Source organism: Atta colombica, unplaced genomic scaffold, assembly GCF_001594045.1.
Source record: "Atta colombica isolate Treedump-2 unplaced genomic scaffold, Acol1.0 scaffold100, whole genome shotgun sequence".
Classification (NCBI taxonomy): Eukaryota; Metazoa; Arthropoda; class Insecta; order Hymenoptera; family Formicidae; genus Atta; species Atta colombica.
In genome coordinates, this window is record NW_017259185.1 from 11,095 (window position 1) to 36,444 (window position 25,350).

The 25,350-nt window shown below is 31.9% G+C and overlaps 2 protein-coding genes across 7 annotated transcripts in view; one reads left to right on the forward strand and one right to left on the reverse strand.

The window, feature by feature from the left end:
* Nucleotides 1–19,572, reverse strand: part of LOC108685991 (zinc finger protein 598) — a 27,586-nt gene extending 8,014 nt beyond the window's left edge. The window contains exon 1 of one of the 3 annotated variants that reach the window (XM_018191053.1): nt 19,517–19,572. The gene's annotated coding sequence lies outside the window, so the exon portion shown is untranslated. Of the gene's footprint in view, nt 1–4,629; nt 4,680–12,294; nt 12,439–19,516 lie in introns of those variants that run through there. The other 2 variants (XM_018191028.1, XM_018191036.1) reach the window with 2 other exon arrangements.
* LOC108686020 (hepatocyte nuclear factor 4-gamma) overlaps nt 786–25,350 on the forward strand; it is a 40,413-nt gene continuing 15,848 nt past the window's right edge. The window contains exons 1-2 of one of the 4 annotated variants that reach the window (XM_018191065.1): nt 786–1,665; nt 4,593–4,729. In XM_018191065.1, the coding sequence (XP_018046554.1) occupies nt 4,636–4,729 (94 nt within the window). In that variant the 5' untranslated portion in view covers nt 786–1,665; nt 4,593–4,635. Of the gene's footprint in view, nt 1,666–4,592; nt 4,730–13,664; nt 14,150–17,835; nt 18,272–25,350 lie in introns of those variants that run through there. The other 3 variants (XM_018191081.1, XM_018191073.1, XM_018191098.1) reach the window with 3 other exon arrangements.

A 25,350-nucleotide genomic window follows, 5' to 3' on the forward strand; every position in this document is an offset into this window, starting at 1 on the left:
TATATATATACATATATATATAGAAAAATAAGTTCTCGGTCTTTTAATTTCCCAAGCAGAACGATAAGTTACGATTGATAACATTAAAATAATTTTTGAACTAAAATAAATTGGAAAGTGAACTAAAATAGATTGAAAAGTGATTTTTAATAATTATTTTGAAACTATTTTGATACCATTTTGATAACAGTTATATTGGTCATTTCTTCGATTTATTATCTCGAATTGAATCCATATCTTTATGATAGATTTGATTGACAAATCTTATATGATACGCGTAATAACGCAGACATTTTCTTTCCGTGATAAAAGAACGATCGTTGCTCTTTCATATATATAAAACTATCATATCTATTAAATCTAATTCATGATATAATCTATTAAATCTAATTCATGATATAATAATATTCATGATAATCATTATATTTATTTTTGCACAATACATGAAAAAACATTGTTCATCGATAGTATAATAGAATTTTAAACAGTATAACATTTTTTTCCTCGTTATCATGAATTAAATAGAAGCAACCAACGAAGAGACGTAATCAAGACATGTGTATTCTCATTAAGAACTACATTTGAAGACATTCTTTCTGGAGAAATTTTTACTTGCAGCACAAATAGAGAACACAGAATTAAATCATAATAATATCATAAAGACACCATGAGTTTATTTGTCTTATAAGTTTACTTTTAAATAGATGTCAAATGACATTATGACCTTGTGACATCATGACTCAATCATGTGTTCTACCTGGAAGAGAACATTTTGAAATGTAGCCCAAGTAATGTTTAAATATTACAACTCGCCTTATCCGGCCACGAATGATAATCGTTAATAACGTGCCTAAGATCATCAGCGTACGTATTTCGATGTGCGATGATTACAAATCCTGAGCGATTCAAATTCCGATAGAGACGTCGCGGAAGAGGCAATTTGTCATCGAAAGACGCAAATAGAACGTAAGTTATCAAAATAACTATAAAGTTATCACTTAAAATGTCACTTTTCAATTATTTACTATTCATTTTCACGTTATTGTGTGACAATTATTCTGCTTGGGGATTGTCGCCTTGACGGCGATTTTCGCGAAACGATTCCGCGCGTGTGTTCCGCCACGTGTATCTTCGTTGATGCTCAGCACACGTTAGAGAAAAAAAAAAGGAAGAAAACATCGGCGTCGCGCGGGGCGCGCGACGCTACGCGACGCGGCAGTGCACGCCGCGATCTCGCGGCAGTTCGCACCGTCCGTAGTAGATCCGGCGCTTTCCGGCCGGGCGGACTTTGAGAGTTGTTCGCGTATCGTTACGTCGTCCGCAGGGAGCAGATGCGAGCGCATGCGCGCAATCGCGTCTTCCGTTTACGCGTCCGTTGCGCGCGAGGGAGCCGAATTGAGCGAGCGAATTGGAAGAGGCGATTTCGCGCGAAGGAAGCGACAGAAAGGAGCAGAAGGATATCGTATGCCGAGAGAATAGTCAGCATGGCGAGCGCGCGCGCGCGTCCCCGACACAAACGCACAAGAGGTGTCACTTGCGCCGGGCGCCGTCGCTGACTGATTGTGAATTGTGAGTGAGAACGCTAGAACGGTGCGCGTGGCACTTGGCAAGACGGACAGACAGACGGACGAAGAGGGCGCCGCGATCGTCGATCGGTCCAATCAGGTTAGAACTCTTTCTCTCTCTCTCTCTCTCTCTCTCTCTCTCTCTCTCTCTCTCTCTTTCTCTCTAGCTTTAATTTTGATTTATTTTTATTTTTATTTTAGTTTATTTTTTATTACTAAGGCTTTTTAAAGGCCGTGCATTTCTATGTCGATATTATGTAATTTCGTATTATATTATACGCAGCGTGTGATATATCGGAGAATGAGGGTAGATAAGGTATCAGGAAGTACCGGATTTATTTTCTTTTAAGTATATTATATCCTTCGAGATTTTTAATGACAGTGCTGTTATAATGTTGGCATTGCGCAAATATTATACATGATAAAAACGCTGCAACAGTACATGCATAACACGATACCGCGAACTCAAGTAAAACAATAAGTCGCGACAACATTAATATAACGTTAAAATTAATTAAGGCCTGGTTGTTCCACCTTTTGTTAAATTTTACTTATTGGGTAAGTAGCAAGATTAGCCAATCACATGCGCGGATTGCCAGATTTACCTAACAGGTAAAATTTTCCTACAAAAGGTGGAATAATCGATCCTGAAATGAATTGAATAATGAATTGAAAATAATTAAGTTTCTTTAGTTACACATTTTGGAGTCATTTTGGAATCATTTTGTCATATTGGAAGTTATTAAAAGTAAAGTCTGAGATATAATTGAAAAGCGTAAAGGTATTGTAAAAAAAATAGAGAATAACAGATTTTCAAATACACGGTTTCTGATTAATTAAAATCTATTATTCTTTGTTGCTATTGTTTTTGTTTTCAAATTGTTATTAAGCTTTGTAGAATCAGTATAAAAAGATTTTTAAATTCCCAGGAAAATTTTAATTAATTAAGACTATAAGACTTTTCTGTCATTTGAATGAATGAAAGAAGGTCCGGACGTTTCGATGAGAATTACTCCATTCATTGAAAAGAAAGAAAATTGAGCGGTAAGTTATTAAATAGATTTAAATTGATTACATATTGAATTATTTAGCATTTTATCTCAGATCCGTTTCGAAATATCTCTCAGTTCGAAAATGTCAACCGCTTTTGAAATTGTTCGTTTCATTTTAGTCACTATTGTAGTTTCTAGAGTTGTCTTCCGATGACAATTATTCACGGTGATATTTAATCCTCTTTACATGACCAGGATTATAACAATAGAAACGCATAGCTGCGTTCATTGCATACTCGTTCTTCAATGATTTTTTTTAAATAACGAGCTGCTTTCTGTTCTTTGTGAATAAAGCAACGCCTCCGCATGGGCGTTGCTTTATATCGGGAATTTATATTTTTGTTTCGTAAAAATAACAAGAATCACATGATGATATCGCGAATTCTTGAGTCTTGATTAAGTTAGTAAATATTATTAAATGGAATTTGATACTTAAAACTATTTTTATTATATAAAATTTCTAAACATATTTTAAGTCTTTTATTTTCTTGTTTTTAAACACATAATTTTTTAAAATAAAAGAATATTGTTAATATCTCAGCATCAACTTTTTAAAAAAAAATTTTAATTTCCTTATTTTTTTATTGTTAAAAGGTTTAAAAAAAAATTTTTGAAAAATATTCGAAAATATGCAATGTTTGAATGAGATTACTGATAAGTGTAGAAACAAAAAATCAGATGCCTGTGTATGTTCAGATTACTGTTCACAAATTAATCGGTAATTCATATAATTTTATACAACAAAACACAAATAATATTTATTAACTTTTATCTGTACAATTTATCTGTACAGTGTCGGTGATATAAATATAGTCGAAAACTAATGATGTTTTAGCAATCGAAGAGAACAAACTAGTTTCTCGATTGATTTTAAATTGTCAAACAGAATAACAAGAGAACAAAACAAAAAAAGAGACGTAATCTATTCACTTTTCCTTGCTCTTCTTATCTAAATTAATTTCATTGCTCTTCTTATCTTGACAAAATTTAATCTCGATAAAACTTGGACGATTCCTATATTTGATAAACTAATTCCTATTAAGATTGATTTAATGTATAATATGTTTGCGAATAAAGCTGCCTTTAAAATCGAAGAAACTCAGATGATATTGATTTTCAAAATATTTTTTTATCTACCACGTTCAGTATGGACGTTATGTGGATCTCTAATGATTTCAGTGCAGTCAAATATTACGTATTTATTACGAAGAGTACGAAGCGTTACAAAACTTTCTAGATAAATTGCGAGTCGATTCGTATTTATATCTTGACTATTTTAGACGTTTTAATTTTAACTTGTTTAGATCGCGTCCTCTCTGTTGCTACCTGTTTATACTCGCCAAAGAGAGAGAGAGAGGGGGGGGGGGAATTTTATTTATATAACATTGCAATCGTTCTTATCGAAAGCTCAAATCGTTATCAATTGCAAGAATTATCTTTCAAATTTAGGTTTTATCGCGGTTTGTACCTTCTTCAAATTCTACTTGTGTGGAATTGAATTAATCTGATACGTGTGCAACTGCGCACGATCGATCGATATTGCTGGGTGTGTACGCGCGCGCGCAAGATCGATCGAGGCGTGTTTAAATCACGCTTCGATTTGCTGCTTCTCATCCCTTCCGCTCGTGGTGCTTGTTTTCTAATCTCACCGAAAGCATGATGATTAAACGACGGGTCGCAGATAGCGCGGAGACGCGGTTGTGCCGCGGTAACACACGCGATATTTCCAAAATAGTCGGGACGGTAGCCGCACCGGTGAGAGAGAGCGAGCGGCACGAAGTGAGGCGCGAAGTACGGCCCAACCCCCTACGCGTGTGAAGCGCCAAGCGCGTCAGCTGGGCGCGCGTTCGCGCCTAACTTCAGCGCGCGCCAGCGGGCGCTGTGATTCGCGATTCGCATTGACGGACGGTCCGATCCTGAACGGTATTCGAGATATCCGCACGACCTTTATATCGATCTTTATCAACCTTGACAGTTGATGCAGCGAGGCAAGTGGTGGGGGCGATTCCGACCTTGACATGGAGGGCCACGACATCCAGGAACTGGTGGTTGTCAAGGACAGCGTGATCATCAGGGGCGGACATCCGTCGCTTTGTTCCCCTTCGAACGGTGGTGAGTACTTCCACGAATGGATCTGCGGTGTAATGAACAGTCATTTATGGCGAACGATTCCCAAGCAGAACAAATCATGATAATGCTAAAATGATATTAAAATGAATCGTCACTGATCGAAAGGACGATATATATATATAATTTTTTAATATAATTATATTTTGGAGAGCTATTTTGATATTATTTTGATGTCACAACATGACTTTTTGTTCTGTCTGAGTTTAATTGCGATTTAGCTGACGGGGATGTTTGCAACTTTAGATATCTGAAAGTTTTTAAATAGCATATTTTATTTCTCATCTCTGCGCTTATCATCTATATAGAATATCCGAACGTATATACGCGCATGCAACTATTTTAAAAATCTATTTTAAAATTGATAATATTATTTACAGCGAATATATATACAATAATTTTCTCATTGAATATTATCATTTAATAATATCGTTTAATTTTATTTTCTCAACACATTTAGTCTCGAAACGAGACGAAAACCGAGCCTGCGTTTCACAGAAATTGGGGACGTGCCCAAAATATACAAATCTTGTCGATCAACTTCAAAACCGAGTATATACTCCCGCGAGTTTCGCGGCAATGATTTGGCAAACTCTCCGTATATCGCCTCGTTTCATTGCCGCAAATAGCTCATTGCGAAGGACAATCGCTCGGAGGGAAAAAAAAGGCCGGTATGCGCGCCTACAAAAATCGGGAAGCCAAGGAAGAATACGTCTATTACGCAATCGATTGCAGACAAGCACATTCTGTACTGATGATTGCGCATAAAAATTTGCGCGGGATGAACAAGCCGTGCTCAAGATAAGGTCGCGTCGGTCATGCTGTAGATAACCCAGGGACCTCGGCTGCGCAGTAAACCAAAATGGCGGCCAGTCTCGTAATCGATTGCGCTGCATGAATCGTCGACACCTTAAAAAAATGTTTAATGATCTGTTGACAAGTCTCAGAAAAGTTGACGCTAAATGAAACAAGCGGATATTCAAAGTTCGTGATTAACGATATGAAGACAGTATTTCAAAATGGCGGCTAGTCCAGTAATCGACTGTAACGCGTAAATTGTCAGCATCTTAAAAAAGGATCTTAACGATCTGTTTATAATCTTGGAAATGCTGACGTTAAATGAAACGGACAAAGATTGATCATTAATAATGAAAATTATGTTTTAAAATGGCGATCGTCTTGATATAATCGATTGTATCCGCGAGAATTATCGATATTTTATAAAAGCAAGAAAATTACTACTGATCGTCGATTAATAATGCCATATAATTTACTAGCAGGCAATTTATATTTAAAAAAAACATTCAACCGAACCGTTTTATATACTGTTTAAAAGTGTAAAAAAATTCTATTTATATAAAAACGTTATTAACATCTTATAAACATTTTTATAATGTTTATTAAATAATTTTAAAAACATTAAGTTTTAAACGTTTATTTTGAACGTAACTATGTTGCTTGGATAATGACAATTATTATTTAATTAGAGATTGAGTGATTTTTAAAATGGCCAAATGAAGTACCACTTTGTAAACGACATTGCATTATATGTACATATTCTGAAGAAATGACTTTAAAGTATTTATTCGTTCGTTAATAAACATGATGATAAAATAAAAAAGAGAATCGCTCATGCGCGTGCAGTCGCTATTAAGTGTTATATTATAATATTTGATGTTATTATCCGCGGGAATGAATTCATATATGTACGAGACTATTTATTCGACCGACAAGTTTTTTTGTGTTACAATTACTGATGATATTATTTCTTTACGCGTAATGTTGTTTATATAAGTCAGGAAAGTATAAATAATTTCATTATGATCGTATAAAGATGTCTGAAAATCTTTTAATTTAATTAATTGATTCTCTGAGCTCGATTTTTGCTTAAAAATAGATCTTTTTTTAACTTTTTTGAACTTTATAATAAATAATAATTATTTTATAAATAATTTTTGATATATGTTTTAATAGAGTCGCGTGCGATTGGAACACAAAGTGCGTCGCAATAATATACTTCGCTCGAATCATACTTGCGATAATTGTTTTATTGCACCAAGTCAATTGATTAACGGTAATTCATCGATGGCGCGTCTTGGCTGAAGCACGTGGCACTCGCGCGTGGTTATTTCCATGATTCGCGCGACGGGAATATCACGTACAAAGAAGCATGTTTACGTGAGATAACGTCTAAAGAAATATGAATAGGGAAATATGAAGAAGTGCTCGTTGTTAGCGCATTCGCGAGCGCATGTTTCTTTTTTTATACCTCTTTTAATCAGAAATACTCATCGTGAACAAACGGTATCTTATGAACTATTCTTTTTTTATACCATAATGGTTGACTCAGCGTTTTTATCCTAATGCTAATAATGACAAAAGCGTTTTTAGCAGCAAAGATGTGCTAAACGAAGGCTAGAATATGTACATACATAAGCATTTCTTTTTTCGAAAAAAAAAATTACTTCACGTTTAAGTACTCTCAGGCGAACTTAGACGTCCGAGGACGAGAGTGATCCGGCCATGGACGGTCGTCTTGAACGGATTTCGCTTGTCAGTGAATCGCGACACGTTTTGACTGCATGACAAATCGAAGGTTGCATCCTCGGCGTGTCGTATCAGTGGTTAATAACGTTATAAGCAAACCGCGCCGCGAAGAGGTCAGTTGATAACCCGCAGCAAAGAGGAAAGAGCTTTTACGACTGTCGAGATTGTCCAACTCCATCGATTTGACGCATTCTAATTTCTAATCACACCTATATCTAAGAGCATATTCACACTCAGAGCGAAAAAGAATGTGGACAAATGGAAATCCTAATCAGAAGTCAAAAAAGAAAAGCTAGAGAAAGAAAGATGTATATGTATGTATTACTAACTGTTAGCAATATTCGATTAACTTAAACAACAACTTCTGTTTTTCCGCATTTTGCTTTTCCTGATTTTATTTTTCCACTCTTAATGAATACGCCCTAACAGTAGACGTAAGAAACCGCTGATATTACGTGAGACTATATCGCGAATAGAAATTTTTTCATTTTTACCGTTACACGTATCTACATATTAATTATTATACAAGTCTACCAATTGAAAACCATGCGCATTGATAATCGAATCTATAATATAGAGTGGCATATGAAATATCGTACTATTTAATTATTTCGTATTTAAACTACTGTGTTTAATACAAATCCTGTACTTCGTGGAAATTCTGTTAGGTGTGACACGAGTCAAAATTGGGTGAAGGTAAAAATGCATACACATTGAAAAAAAATTTACTAAATTTTAACATATATAATATTAATAATTAAGTTATTTATTTACAGTAAATAAACATTTATTCAATTTGAAAAATATATTATTAATTATATATTAGTTATTATATATTGTATTAGTTAAATGAATGGGTCTTGTACCAAATATAAATATATGTTTACATTTAATAAATATTTACATTCAATTAAAATTATTCAAAGCAATATTTATTAAAATTTAATATTTTTTTCAGTGACTAGTTTATGAAATGCAGATTGGGGCATCATTGCCATAATCTTCCTTTTTGCATAGAATATTTATTTTTAACAAAATTAATATTGAACTGAAATAGAATTAATTACCAAAACTTGGAAAATTATTTCTAATAGATAACATTCAATATGACTGTTTTGTCTTAAAACTTCTTGGAAATATGCCTTTCTGATTATATTTTTCAATATAAATCTTTAGATAAGCACACCTGCATGATGTAGATGGAAATATCTCCAAGTTTCTATTACACTATTTCTGCGAAAAACAATATAATTTTCATTTTAACTCAACTTTTCAAGTTTTCAAATCAACTTTTTTTTTGTTCAACTTTTTAAGTTCAATCGTAATCTTACAAATGTGTATTTTTACCTTTACCAGCTCGTGCCATACATAATTTTTACGAATTAGTAAAGCATTTGGTCATACAATTAAAAAAAACCGATACTTTACGAGTATAGTTTTAATTTAATGAAATAATTAAATGAAATTTCATGCGTCACCCTGTATGTCCGATTCGTTTATAGAATATTGAAAGAATGTTATCGAGAAAGCAATGATTATTCGTAAAGAAATAAATTAAAGATATAGAATAAGTTTTAAACGTAAGTTTTTGGATGATTTAAAAATGTGAAGTAGTTTTTTCTACATAAATAATATTTTTGAAAAAAATTATCTTGAAAATTAATAAATTAATTACAATGCTTTCTCATGTTTGGATTAAATCGTGTATCAAAGATAATTAAAGATGAAATAATGAGATAAAAATTCTGTAAGTCTTATATGCGTAAATTACAATAGAAAATAGCATTCTTGTATAGTTCATAAAAGTTTCTATATATTTTTCTCGATATTATTGATTTTAATGATTCTGCGTTCCTTATTATAATCTGAATATCTGAATATAGAAAATGAAAACATTTACGCGTGATAAATATTTGAGAGAAGTTATACAAAGTAGATCGTTTTATATCGTATCAAATATTTCGGATTATCATAGAAAAAATATTTTAAGTTCATGTAAATGTTTTGTAAACTATATTTTTTATAGCTTTTTTTACCTTAATATCTTTATATGCAGAATAGCTAGGGAAACTAAATCATAAAAAAAAAGATTTATATGATTCCATTTAAAAAAAAAATTAATAATAAAAAAATATTAATAATATATCTAATTTATATGTAATTATATAACTTATAAAATTCTTTTTTGCATTGTTCCCGGCCTCTATTGTTTTCAAAAGCTTCTTATTTTTCTTTCTCGACCTATTAGAGATAAGCAGCCTAGCCGATAAACTCGCACCATGCTATCGCTAATGATTAGACCATTATCGCCAGATTACAAATACTTCCCTCGACTGCCAAGTTTGGAACACTTGTTATTCACTTGCATCTCTAAATTGCAAAAGATGTAAAGGACGTATTTCAAAGAAAGACGGATTATCTCTAAACGACAGTAAGCTTCCACAGATCTGTTTACCAAATGCGTTTTTTACCACATGTTCCAAAAATCCTGCTGTAATAACACATTTATTCCGAATGCAAATATTTCGCGCGTCACAAAACTGTGAAGATTTCCGAAATTATTGTACATGTTATGCAAATGAAAAATTAAAATAAATGTATCCACCAAATTTTTCTATAATGTATTCATCCAAATTGCCGTTCAAAATTTTTTAAATAGTAAAATTGATGATATTTAAAAGAATATTTAAGAAATTAATTGGAAATTATTTAATTATTCCTAACTCTTTCTCTAGAGGGAATTGCAAAATAAAATCACTAGTTTTTATTTATTGTACTTTACAAAGTGTTTCATAATTTGCATCTGTTACTGCAATAGTCATTAAAAAAACACAGTCAAGAAAACCATTTCTTTTGTTGGTCAATCAAAATTCTATCAAAAGAAATATTATTATGTAAATTTTACTGGAACGTTACATCCAGTTTTTTTTTTAGACAAACATTTGTGAACGTTTGCGATTCTCATTCGCATACACATTATAAGGTGCACGACTCACGTATTGTCCGTCTAAAGAACAATGTTGGATAAATTTTACATAATAATATCTCTTTTATTAAATATTAAAGGAAAAAATAAGACTTTTTAATTTATTTTTTTGTTAAGAAAGAATGTCATATAATTTATTTTTTTGTTAAGGAAGAATGTCATATAATTAATAGGCATGAAATATAGACTTTGTAAGTTTTACATAAATATTTTTACATATATTTATATTTTAAATTATGCATATAAATTAAACAAAAAAATCTTAATGCAGTTAAATAACGTCTTTTTTTATAAAAAGAAAAAGCTTAAAGAATATATTTTTCATCCATGATGATCGCAATCACTTGTAATCGTGTTTTTCTGTTAGGTACACGTTAACTATTGACGTTAATAATTCTTTTGTTATCAGTATTAATTATTTCTTGTCGCAATGATATTGTAAAGTGTAGCAGATCTGATACAAAAATAGCGAGACGATTTCGTTGGAAAGACTTATCTGTTTTCCTCCGTTTAGTAATAATACACATATATATATATATATATATATATATGTACATATACCGCTGCGAGTACATAATGCATTATAATTTTTTTTACAATCTATTGATCAGAATCATCTTTAATCACATAATTGATAATAGATTTGCATGCGAGAATATACATATATAGCATACACTGAACACGTGCTCATGCCTTATTCTAACGAAAGCACTTTAATGTCCTTCATACATTACTAAAAAAAATATGCAAAACGTCATGACACTGCTAGGTACATGAAACCGTGGGTCATACGTGACTCGCAGTTGACTAACAGATGTTTTAATGACAGTTTCCTTGATTTTGAATCTGTCTTTCTTCACCAAGATAACGTTCTTTATCTATCACGATGTCTGTATATTTATCATTGCATTTTTCTTGGCTAAAAAAAATCTGAAATGATAAATCTTTCTTCGAAGATATAAAGGAATCTACAGAATCGGAGAAATTCAGAGAATTCTTTGCTTGAGAGAGAGAGAGAGAGAGAGAGAGAGAGAGAGAGAGAGAGAGAGAGAGAGAGAGAGAGAGATTTAAGAAATTAAATTATTAAAAAAACGTACACGTACGTGACAAATTTTTCTTTTGAATGCATCATGTATTCAACACGTCGTGAAGGTATGCGATGGTGAAAAAAAGATGAAGGTTAAAGAGACCTATTGACCTCTTGCAGCTTCCGAGAATAGATATACTCGCGGATATTATGCAGTGTATTATTACGTATATATGTTGACTTATAACGCCGACATTATTTTCGCTTAATAGGAAACGTATCTCAATTTGCGGTCTCAAACACGATCTCAAGAACATGAATGCATGACGTCAATCTGTTTGGATTTGGAAAAATGCAGCGAGGGATTTGTAGGACGTGACAAATTGTCTTAAAAATTAAGATTTACATGTAATATGACGCACTGCCATTTTGTCGCACGAACTGCCGTCGATTCTGATTTTAATATTATAATAAAGGCATAAACTTGAAGCGCAATTATTATATTAGGATAGGTCATCTCGTTATAATATATCATTACAAACTCTTATTATATCTTATTACATATTTTATACGAGCTGCTTGTGTAATGTCTCGAATACAGATAAACGTGATTCATTAATATTATTTATACAATTATTGCTATAATTGCGATTTTATAATTCAACTGAAGCTGTCGTAAAAAAAAAACTGTAAAAAATAGACAATTACGCGTACAAATTTAGCGAGGAAAACATTAGATTTCTTTGAAATTGCTACGTCTAAATATCGTATAAATACGGGACTAATAAATGTTTTGCGGAATGGGAAAGAGCGGAAAAGAGAAGGGATACGGAAGAAATTGATAAAATGAAAATATCTTGCTTCGGAGAAATACTTATGAAACATACAAAAACTTTTAAAGAGACATTGAGAAATGAAATATTGTTTTGTCGCAAAGAGGAAACTGGTATGACAGGTGTACTATGGCAAAAAATCATGACGAGCACTTACTTCGTCGACCTGGTTGCAGCAGATGCCAGTCTATCGTATACTGATTGTCATGTTTTTCTCGAATTATCATCATTTACATAATCTTGCTAGCCATCGTTGTACATACAAAATGATAAGCATCGTCGATGATTCTTATCGTATTTGATGCAATCCGTGCGATAATATCTGGCACTATAGACAGATAGACATAGAAACATGCGTGTCCTCTTCCAGCATGAACTAATGATGAAATTTTTAACATAAGATACAATTTTGTACCTAATATATTTTTATTTTTTCATTTGAACAATATGTTATAATTCTTCAGGTTATTAAAGGATAAGTTTTGTTTTAATAAATTATTAATATTTACCTTATCGAAAGTTGTTTAATACTTATTTTATAAGTATTTTATAAGTATTTTATAAGTATATTATAAAATAATTTTTATATAACATTAAAAAGAATAATAATATTTTGAAGTATTTCTAGAGATGTAAATGATGGAAAAATACTAGAATTTTAGGGTAAAAAATGGAAATTAATAGTTTTTTTCCTTCGACTTTGACAGTTTTCTATTTGGATATTTTTTTTAGGTCATTTATGTTTGTTCGCATTGCTTGAAACCCCCAAAATTTTTGCATTTAAAATGATGTGATAAGAAAAATAGCGTTAAAGAGCGTTGAGAAAAGAGAAAGCACAGATGCTGAATACAAAGAGTGCAAGCAACGCACACCTATTACAACACACCTATTAACCTATTACCAATTCACCAAGAATTGCAACAGCCAATAATACATATTTCCGTTTTGATATAAAATTATAAAGACAAAAGTATTAAAAAGTATCGAAATAATAAGAAAAATGAAAATTCTATTTCTTCTTCTATATATTTAACATGAATTTCATGTTTTTTCACGAATTTTATATAATTTAATAAAAAATATTTTTTACAATAAAAACCTAGTTTTTTACTTGATACTTTTCTCAAAAAGTTGTTTTTTTACATCTTTAAATATTTTCTCGAAAATGGTATCTACTAAAGATATTTGATATTAGCTAATCAAATATTTAGAAACCTTATCAAATAAGAATTAAAAATACAGTTGTATTTTACTAAGGACTTACAATGTTTTCTATCTTTAATTTTAAAGATAAATGTTTTCTAGAAAAAAAATTCTTTTCATACGTTCTTAAGATATTTGCTTTTATTATATTTATATCGTTAATCCGTTTCCATTATTCACGCTCTATTTATCTCTTTTTGTGAAGATTACCGCTTAATCATTTCTTCCCTTCTTTCTCTATTTCTCTAATTGTTTTATAGAAAAACATTCCTACGAACCTAATGCATCATATGTGCATAAGTGTAACGACAAACAGGACAAGATTAGATTATCAGTTCCGAGTCGTCCTCCCCTCCTGTCCGCTCCTTCTTTCCCACTGCGAGCACCGTTTACTCCAGCGATCTCTCAAAACGAAAAATTCTATCCCGCACTTTAGTGCGTCTGTCGAGATCAAACCGTCGTGTACAACTCCTCCGTGACTTCGCATATAACTCTCCTCCGGAGTTATATTCTCGACATCGAGTGACATCGCTGGGTCATATTGATGATTAGAGGCTAGAATCCGCGTAACGACAATGTATCACACATTGCACGCCGCACTGTTCATGAAACGCATATACTGGTAGTGCTCGCGCATTGCGACGATTCGTCTACAATTCGAGAGTAGTCTCGTTATTCTGTAACAATTGCTACTGCAAAACGCAAGAAAAAAGAGCTCTCTGCGATGAAGCTCGATGACGAAGCCTTTCCCTTCGATATAATTGACCAGCCCGATCTGGATTTCAGTACGTGTGAATATCTCGGGATTTGTGAGTACTTTCGTATAATAATATTAGAAAAAATATTAGAAATTTTTTTTCGGAAATTACTGTAAAGATTTTATTTAACAATGTCTTGATTTTTCTTTGACTGTAAAGTAAGTTAACTGTAAGTTATGAATATATATAGGAGAGATTGTGATACCTAGGGAGTACATTTTGTACTTTTGGACACTAATTAATTTTTTAACAATAATGAAATTTTTTTAAATTAAAAATTTCATTATAATTGAATACTGTCAACATTAAAAATTCAGTGATTATTAAAAAAATAACTAATATATCAAGGTAAAATATGTCTTTAGGTATCACAATGTCCTACTATACGTAAATAGAATTATATGATATAAATAACACTACAAAAAGGAAGGGAGCATTGAAAAATAAATAAAAGAATAAAAATGTAATTACAAAGAATAGACACTTAAAAGGTAAAGGAAATTTTTAAAGCATCATAAGTTAATTTATAGGAAGACAGTATTTTATTTTATTTGAAGAATAGTTTATCTTTTTATCTCTATATTTTATCGGTTTAGTTCGTTATCAATGCAGTGCTATTCAGAGAGAAACTGTATCAAAAAGAGATTACGTATATCTTACTTCTTTTTTTATTTCCATACCATAACATAATTTATGACGATATTTATTATTATAAATAAAACTTCGAAATTCTTAAATTTAAGCAAAAGAAATATTTAAGAAAAGAAGGCTTAATACTGAATTTCGACAAGTAATTAAGTCAATATTTATTAAAAAGAATACTAAATGTGGATATTATATAAAATTTTTTAAATTTGCAATTCAATTTTTTAGATCCTATTTCATTCAATTATTTGCATTGACGTAAACACTTCTTTTTTATGTAAAGCTAAATTAAGAAACAAAAATTGCTTGAAATGAAACAAATACATATGTATTTGCTGATCAAAGATATTAGCTCTTTTAGAATTTATACAAATATCCTTTTTCAGACTGTCAAAATGTAAAAATAATAATTATTCTAAATAACATAATTTGACTTTTATAGCGCATATTGTATCAGCTTGAAAAATTTAACATACTTGCTAAATCTTATTGAAAATGTTTCCTATCTTACTTATCTTGTCTTATCTTATCTACACATGGGATGCCAAATTTTTTTACAAAACTATTTATAAACGAATTATCTAATGGAAGATGTAAACTATCATTAATCCTATCATTAATTCCACGAATTTGATCGTTAAATTGTGATTACGTTATCATTTAAATGATGTATTACTTTTCGCACGTTTTATTTTTAATATTTATCACGTTTTATTGTTTTTTTTAAATCAAAATTATACCGGTAAATATTTATAAAATAATTTCGAAAATTCTTCTCTGTTCCTCAACATGCAATTTGAACATGGATATAGAAACTGATGTGTATTCAACAATAACCTCGAATCAATTTCAAATCGATGGGTGTTTATCAGATAGATATGAAATCGTAAAAAAAAGCATGGAATACAAGCTCATCGATCGTCGATTATATCATTGCAAAGTGTTGTCGCGTTCGTTGCGGTATCTCGCAATTAACGGCCGAGAAATCGGTCGTGTATAACGCGCGTGACACGATACGAAAATCTAAAAATACACGAGGCAGACATCCAAAGATATCACAGATCTACTACGTCGGTATTTCTGTTTTCTTGCGGTACTTGATAAAAGTATCCGCGGCCCGCTCGCGAAATTATCAGTCGTCGTACTCCCGTAGATTTTTCGTACCATGCCGACACCGTGATGCCAAGTACATATAAACGCGAGCCTAATAAGCATATCATTGGCACACGAAGGACAGAGGGAGTAAACACGAAGAAAACAGAGGTATGAATCACACTTTCATTCGCTGTCTCATTGTCCGTCAGTGCTGGAACAGGAGCTTTCTGCATTGTGCTTTATCGCAGGGAAACTGACTCACTTCGGTTCTTTCTCTCTCTTTCTCTTTCTCGATGCATATTCATCCAGTAGGAGCTTTGTTACACATGTCATTCTCCATGGTCTGTGTTTGCGCGAAAAAAAAACGCGAGCGATTAATCTCAGCAGTCTCTTTGTCACAGCCGTCTGATTAGTCTGGTAGCGAGTCAACCGTGCCGATAGAAGAAAAAAATAACGAATGGCTTGGTCATACATTTCTGTTTTCTGCACGGGAAATAATATCGGAAGGAAACTGAGCAGCCAGCAATAAAAAATAATTAACGTCCAAAGATACAATCTGGATATTACAGTTTTAAACTTAGAAAAGGGCTTTTAAAATGAAGGGCTTTCTCCATTTCAAATCTGAATGCTTACATCTCAAATCTCAACGTTTTCTCAAAGGTCTTTGTTATTAGTTTTATATGGGTGATTGCTGTTAATTAATTATTATTAATTAATCACTCCACGCCGAATGATTCTTAACATTGGAAAACGCGTGATATGTATAGCATGGCCTATGAATGAGATAAATGTGTGCATATGCGAGAAGCAATATATTTTCGACTAGTCCCACTTTCTGTATTTTTAGCTCTTTACGACGCTTACGTAGGCTCTCGCGCAAAAAAGAACGATGCAATTTGCGGCGCATCCGATCACATGCGTCGTCGGTACCTAGGACGCAATGACGTAATGTCATCCGAGCCACCTGGTTCCACGGTGAATCGTCATAAATAAAATGACAGCATAACATACGTTTTTTTGTTTTCATCAAGAACAAAAAAACTTTGTGCATTGGCTGTAACGAATAATTTTTTGTTATAACATAGATTGATACTTTCGTGCCTAAAAAGATAATCGAGTCAGATAAATAATTGTCAATATCGTATCTTATCATTGTATATTACATATATTTTTCGATTATTAAATTTATTTAACAGTTATATTTTTAGGGGGATATAGATACTCAAAATCGTTGAATGATATGAAAGTTATCTCTCGAAAATTTTTCCAAAAATTGACACGTGTTTCCTCGTTTAAATCATTATCAGAGAATTTGTTACATGAATTCATATGATTTCTTGACTTTTAAGTGAGGCAGTCACACCATAGGCATAGTTTTTTTGATTTCCTGTCGACAACATGAATTTTTTAACTCTTTCGTCAACAAGAATCAAGAAATAGAGCAAATTTTTTATTTTTGTTTCAAATTATACAAAAATGTGAAAAATTCTGATGTAAATGCCAAAGCTTTAACAATGAGTTTTGGCCATCAAATTGGATTGTTTTACTTATTTTTTTAGATTTAAATTTATCAGAATTCACAATCAAAATATCAATGTGCGTTTAAAAAAACCGGAAAGAAGTTAAAAACCTTGTTCTGGAAAAGGAAAATAAAAAGTATTTCTAAATACTCTCACAGAAATGAAGAAACTCTTAAATTCATTATTGTTACGTTCATCTATCATGTAATTAATATATAATGTAACTATAAGATATTATAATTAGTAAAAAAATGTAATTATAAAATTAAATTTTTGTAGATGTGTTCTAAACATTCTACCTACCAACTCTACATATTTAGAGATAAAATCTGGAAAGATTCGCAGATACGTGACGCGTTTGATCGCGTTAACGCTCATGTCCGCGGCCACTAGTCTCCCACCATTGCGAAACAGTAAAGTACGATGGCAAAACGTGCGTACGTTTACAGCTGTTTGCCAGTCGTCATCGGACCGCCGCCGTAGTGTCTGGCGAAGGTCATTAACGCCGTCGTGATTATCACCGTCACTCGCCATCGCTCGCGTTCTCGCTTGTCGCCGCGTAATTTTTCGACACGCGTTAAAATCGTCCAGTTTCGATTTAAGCGAGATAGATTTAAACAATGGGTGATTCCTATTCTTTCGCGTGAACACGCTCCTCGCATAGGAAAGCATTGAAAGGCAGAGGAGAGACAGAGAAAGAGAGAAAGAAAAGGAGTAGTCGGCAACGGATGGAAGCAGCGGAGTTGATCGAGGATTGATCTCTCGATTGAATTGCGAACGAGTAGCCGATAAGAAAGTAAACACGTCAGCAGCATCGCGATAGTGATTGAGAGAGTGGCGGTCCATCGAGATCGACGGGGACCGGCACGAAGATCAACCGGTTGAAAAAGAATCTTCACGATGGGTCTGGCAGGTGCGCTTCTGTTCTTTTTTATTCTCTCTCTTCATTGCATGCGTCACTTTAACGTATAATTCCCGTTGTTATCTGTGAGTGGTGGAGGATCGTAAGGGGATAAGTATCATTTTCCAATTGAGAGCGACAATGTTGAGATTCTTTATCAACTCTGTTACGCGCCACTTTCGTTTTATTTCAATAACTGACCCTTCATGGACGTTCGTTGATTGTATTTTTTATCTTCCGTACGTTTTATTGAAGTGTAAACAAAAAACTGAAAGGATTCTCATTGATTAATGAAATTTCGAATGAATTAAAAAAATTTATTATTTTAAATGTTAAATTTGATATGTGGATTTTTTGTATTTTGAATTCTTCACTACGCTATATCATCGCGAAGTCATCGATGTTTCGCGGTTACGTAACAAAATATATTTTAATTAAAAAAAAATAAAATTCATAAGTTGGCATATAAGATATTCTAAAAAATCATAAATGAAATTTATTTAAAACAATGGAAATTTTGTTGCATAGCAAATTAAATAAATAGAGAGATTGAGTGAGTCAAAATTTGTCATAGATAAAATTCGTCATAGATAGAGGCGACTATTGATAATATTACTCATATTATGAGAAAAGTCATCGCGACGCTTATCAAATTAATAACTATGACTTGTGTCAATTATTACTAAATCGCATGTTTCTATTTTAATCAAAGAAATTTCTGTTTAATGTTATTTAATTTTCTACTTCGTGAAACTAAAATCAACAGTAGCGTTTTGAAATAATACAACATTGTCTAATTAAAATAAAAATAAAAATACTTTTGTGGCTTCAAAAACAAATTAAATGTAAATGTTTATACGAGCCTTCGTGATTGTTGATTCATAAATAATATATTTATAAAGCAATAAAATATAATTTGTAAACAATTGGAATAACTAATTGCAAACGTTTTAACTTTAATTTGAGTCCATTCAGTACAAACTGAGTAGTTTATAGAAGAGTCTAATCCAATGTTATCAAACTTTTTTGCTTGATGAAATAAAAATCAATTATATTTATCGAAATAAAATGAAGATTTTTGAATTGGATTGAATAATATACAAAAAATTAATCAGATTTTTAGCATTTGATTAGTTTAGCATAAATACTAACTTAGAGATAAAAAAAATATATATATTAAATATTTATAATGATTTGAAAATTAATTCGCATTCCATGTTTTCAAAACATATTACTTTAGCGAAATAAATTCCTCACCTCAGACTCCTAAAGAAGCGGCTGGACCGCTCTATCTGCCGCGTTCTCCAATTCCGGTTGTTTATTCAATGTTACGTAAAAAAATATCTCTTCACGATATGCAGCGTGCTCGAAAACTTTCCGGTGACGATTAGAAGCGCCAACGACGATCATCCTGAAGGAAGTTTTACGCGCGTGACGGCCCCGTTGGCTTGCGTTCGATCTAATTGTGCCATGACCTAAACATGACTTGCGTTTTCGCGTGACATTCCGCATCCGTGTGTGGCTGCGCACTGCGCGTTAAGGTTGCATCGACAGTCTCTGGATTAATTAAGCCTGGCTCGAGAGAGTGACTCGCCGTTCCATTTTAGAATACATCGCCTGTGACATCGGCAGAGAGCAATAATTCAAGTAATATTTTATACTTCCAAGTGGAACAAATAACAAGCTCATTGTTGTTAGTTTTGGCCTTGTTTCATATATTTACTTTTTATCGTCGTATTGAAGATACGACGAATAAAATAATAGATTAAAATAAAATAGAACTAATAGATAACGTAGAACAACATTACGCAATAAAATCTTTGATTTCGTGTAAATATTGTGTATCTTTTTTAAATAGAAATTGCGCAATACACTAAGGATATATTATTTTGCTGATCTATGCGACTAAATTTTATCTCTATAAATATTTAATATCTTTTTAATTTTGAAAGAGGAATTTATTTTCAAAATCATCTATTTAGGTTACATTCTCATATCTCTAGAATTTTACTCCGAGAAACATTGCGATTATTTTTAGATCATATATGCTGAGATACTGTTCATTTTAACTTTTTACGTATATTATGTCTTTTCTTCAGTAAGGTTGAAAAGTACAACTGTTTGATCTTAAACACGGAAAGGAAGAGGCAGCTAAAACAAACAGATCTCAAGTCTTGGTTTGCTGGCAGTACTTCGGTAGAGAACGTCGCAATTAAAAATCTCTGTGATACGAAAGAGAAAAAGATAGAGAAACACAGAGAAAGAGAAGAGCCCCTTATCATTCCAGTTGACACGTCGTCGTGTTATCGTCAGCAGCGTCACACTGCGAATATGCCGTGTACAAACAGTGGCGTATTCGCATTTTTATACCTACTTTTATATTTCGAGTCTTGATAATGCTGAGAGAATTTTAAATTTTTTTGAAGTAAATAAGTTTTCGAAAGAAATACTTAAAAAATACTTAGAAAAGAACGAGAAATAAAAAGAAATATTATTGATCTTTTCTCATTTTGGAAATAAAATATTAGACTAATACATAATTCATTTAACGCATTAACTCTTTACGGACTACCGGAGCTTTTGTCTCATTCTCTTTAATTAACATTTTCTCTTCTTTAAAATCTCATAAAGTTAATAATGATTTCCCGTAAATAAAATTAAATCAACACAGTTTTTTTTTCAACGGAAAAAATCGACATTATGCATTATAAATATAATAAATGTGTTTGAAAGTGTCAAGTATGACATTTAAAAAATTCAGCGAAAAAGGATTATATACATTTCGAAAGTTATTAAGTTTTAGCCCAAGGGTTTCGTTGATTCAATGGAACGTTTTTGATCACGTGTTACTGCGTGTGCTCTCTATATTGCGAGCGGCGCCGGATCATGATACGCGTGTATGCGATGACGCACCAATATAGGACTATACGATGGTAAAAATTTACATAATTATAAAAGATAGAAATAAAAAAGCGTGATCGAGATAATTCTGTACTAAAGTGAATTTTTAGTGAGATTTTTGAAAATTTTGAACCAAGTTTGATCCTCTAAATTATATTAATAAAATTGATATAATTGAAAAGTTATTAAAAAATTTTTTTATTGTAATAATAGTTGTGAAAATAATATTATTTATAATTCCTGAGGTTTATCACATACTTTGTCTTACGGATTAATTTAATAATATCGAAATAATAATTTGTAATCAAAATAATAATTTGTAATAAATAATAATTTGTAATCGAAATAATAATTTGTAATAAATAATAATTTGTAAGCTATATTCGATACCGTAATACTTAATATGTTAATTTTCTTTACATTAATTAATTTTTAATATTTAGAAAAATGATTTTGTATCAAATTAAAATTCTGTTAATCTATAATTATTTAGAATGTATTGAGAGATGTTATAGATGAGTCTTATTGCTGTGGAATTCAAATTTGGTTTTCTTTGAATATTTCTGGCACGTATCAAGATCGAATATTAACGGAAATGGCTGGTAATAATATAATAAATATGTCCGATTACGATTGAAAATTATGAAAATTATAACGAATTAAATTATCGTGGATAAAAACGCGCATCTGACAAGTGTAATAAAACATACATAATAATATTTATTTTGAATTTACACAACAAATAATTTTGCTACAAAATTTTGTCTTATTTTAATGACGGATCATTATTAATAGAATTATTAATAGAGTTACATTAGAAAGCGCATTGCAAATAAAGTCTTTTTTTGCTCACTAAAAGACTAAAATTAAAATGATGACATACGCGTCGATGATTTTTACGAATGCGAGGGACGCAGTTATTCTGAATCATGTTTGTCGTTCGATAATCGCGTATCGCATATCCGACCTTCTTAGCTTCGAAACGATGTAAATCTAGCTGTCGTTTTTAAATGATGGTATAACGCTCAACATTTGCAATTCAAAAATATATAATGAAATTTCATAATAATAATTCATTTGCGCAGCGCGAAAACATAACCGAATAAACGTGATAAAGTAATGATTAATTATATATAATAAAAACTATACTTTGAAAAACTTTAATTGATAACAAAACAGGAAACATAGTAGCAAGATGGCGATACAGAAGTACGCTGCACATTACATTTCCTGTTTGGCGTTTCGAATGAAACATTGCACCGTTGATCGATTCAACGTTGGTCAATAGGAAGGCGCATTTTAAGGTTGGTCCCGGAGTAATTACGTCTTTTCTTATTTTCCGTCGTGTCCTCTCTACTGTTTAATTATGCTAATGTTGCGCTAACAGCCTAGGTAAACTAATATATCTGTGCGCGCCGCTGAAAACTCACAAAAGTAAAAAGAAAAAGAAAATACCGCCTCGGCTTCGAGTCACGTCGCGCCGCGCCACTTTAAGCATTATTCCTTTGGTGGAGCATGCATAAATAATTAATAGTCTGCAAATTGATTCGCAGTGTCACTATGACAAGCGTTTAACACGCGCACACGGACGCGATTCTACAAGAGAGAGAGACGAGGAAGAAGGAAGGAGTAGGAACGGCACAACGTCGATTACCTTCTTCTTTTCCTATATGTAACCCATACGTATTAAGTTGGAATCCATTAATTTTCTCGCGGTCGGGATAGAGTGGCGTTACGTAATATAATAGAACATGCACGCGATGCAGCTACCGTGTCGCAATTGCGACGCTGCATTAACTTAAGTAGATATCAATTGGACACCTGAAGGTGGAGAGGTTCTCCACTTCAATGGAGGAGAGAAGAGCGGTTCTCCTTAGAAAGATTACGATTCCATGTTACGCGTATTGAAATGGCAAAAGTCAAAGGACACATCTATCGTGAACTTAACAATCTCTCGAGTGAAACTAATGCGATTTCGTCTCAAGAAGAAACAGCCATTTTGTATTATGCTATCTATCGTGTTATGATAGTGTTCGGTAAAACGTAGCGAAAGTGATGCATGAAAGTGAAAGCACGCAGATATCAGATGAGAAAAAGGAACATGAAGAGAATAATTACATTATCATGCGCATTTCGAGAAAGACTTTGTTTAGAAATGAAAGCGGTTAATGCTTTTAGATTGTTTCTTTTTTGAGAGGAATTTTCCTGCTGGCTACATAGAAGGGAGACTAAAAAAGGTTTGCTTGGCCAGCTGCAAACTTCGAATTCTGCGAGATGTAGAAAAAGGCTCTCGATACCGCGTTTTCCACATTGTGTCGCATAAGGTGAAAATATTCGTAGCATTACGAATTTTGCGCGGCTTGATGTGACGTAATGTTTGTTCAAGGTAGCTCAGATTAGCTGGCAAACAGCATGTGATTAACTGTAGCTATCTTCTGTAGCTATTATATATTTCAGCGAAAAGGTCTCGACAACATTTCTTCAGTTTCAAGAAATTCTTTTACAAGAAATATATTGGTTAAAGAATCGGCTGATAAAAAAATTGAAATTTTTATTTAATTTTAAATTTGTGATGTGAAAAGGCTTCTTTTACAGAAATCTAACTCTGGTTAATTTAACCACTTCTGATTAAACTTCTGGTTAATTTAATTATTAAAAGACAGTAATTAATTGCTTATTTTCGACAGTGTTAAATTAGCCAATATTAAATTTCTGTAATAGTTGTGCAGCTAAATAAATATTAAATTATTATAATTGAACTAAATTTTTCCTATAGTTAACTACATTTTTCATCTGATGATTTTTCGAAGAAATTCGTGATTGAAAAATATTGCAGTAAATCTGAGACTGTTTTAGTGTGATTTTTATTCATGCGATAAAGCATGAAGAAGTTAATTTGAACGAGACATCATTTATTATTTTACACGACGTTCTTTAGCGTTTACGTACGAAATTGTCGGTACTGTGTTAAACAAACATCGTCAACTTTGTAATGCAAAGTTACCTTCGACTGCAGTTCTTAGAAAAATGATAGGACAACTTTGTGATCGACTGACGCAAACACCGTCGACATTGTCGCAGAATATCGCGAAAGATGAGATAAGACTTCCTTGCTTATTAATCTCCATTTACGAGATTGAAGATACAACTTCAGCGAGAAAGAAAAACACGTCATTGATTTGCTCTTAATAATTATTCATGGGGAAAATATGTTTTGAAAATATCTTTTGTTTGATACAGTGATAATTTTTGTATAAATTTCTATGAATTCGAAGAAGGATTCTTTTGTCTCTTCTTCCCTAGAAATTGTATAACAGAATCTGGCCACAAGCAATTTTGTTAAAATGAGAGAAAAAAAAAGTATATGTACAGAGTGATTTTAACATATTTCGTTCACCCATCATGAGCAGGTAGAGTGAATCGAACTGAGTCGAAAAGTCCTCTATTATTTTGCAATTTTCGCAATAATTAACAAAATATTAATAAAAAATTGCCAAATATTGGTCTTGAATAATTTTTTTACTCAAATATCGACTTTATAGAAAAGCTGCAAGATAAAAATCATTAATTTTCTTCTCATAAAGTTCATAAAATTTTTTCAGAATTTTTTCAGAATTTTTTAATACCGTATTTTCTCATGTTGGTAAAAATAAGAAAATATAGTAAAAAGTTGATAAAAACTTCTGAAAAAATTTTTAAAATTTTATGAGAAGAAAATAAATGATTTTTGTGTCTTTTGCAGTTTTTTTATAAAGTTGATAGTATTTGAGTAAAAAATTAACAAGATCAATATTTGGCAATTTTTAATAATTAATATCTCGTTAATTGTTGCAAAATGATAGATGACTTTTTGACTTAATTCAATTCTCTATCTGCTCATGATGGGTGACGAAGTAAAACCACCCTGTATACATTATTTATAATTTTTTTTAGAATATTTGTACTTGATGTCATCTAGATTTTATTATGATTTTTTTGCATTCTGGGGTGTTGCAAAAATAAAGATGGTATTGCTTAAAATTTGATGTTAAGACTAAAAACTAATTAAATTTATTTATAACAGAAGTGTTTATTCTTTCTTTCTACCTGAATTTAATAAGGTCATTGAAATCTGAATTTGAGCGGAAATTGACAAAGACAACAGATCAATTAATTCAATCTTGCAGACTCTGTTCTCTTGTGTAAGATTT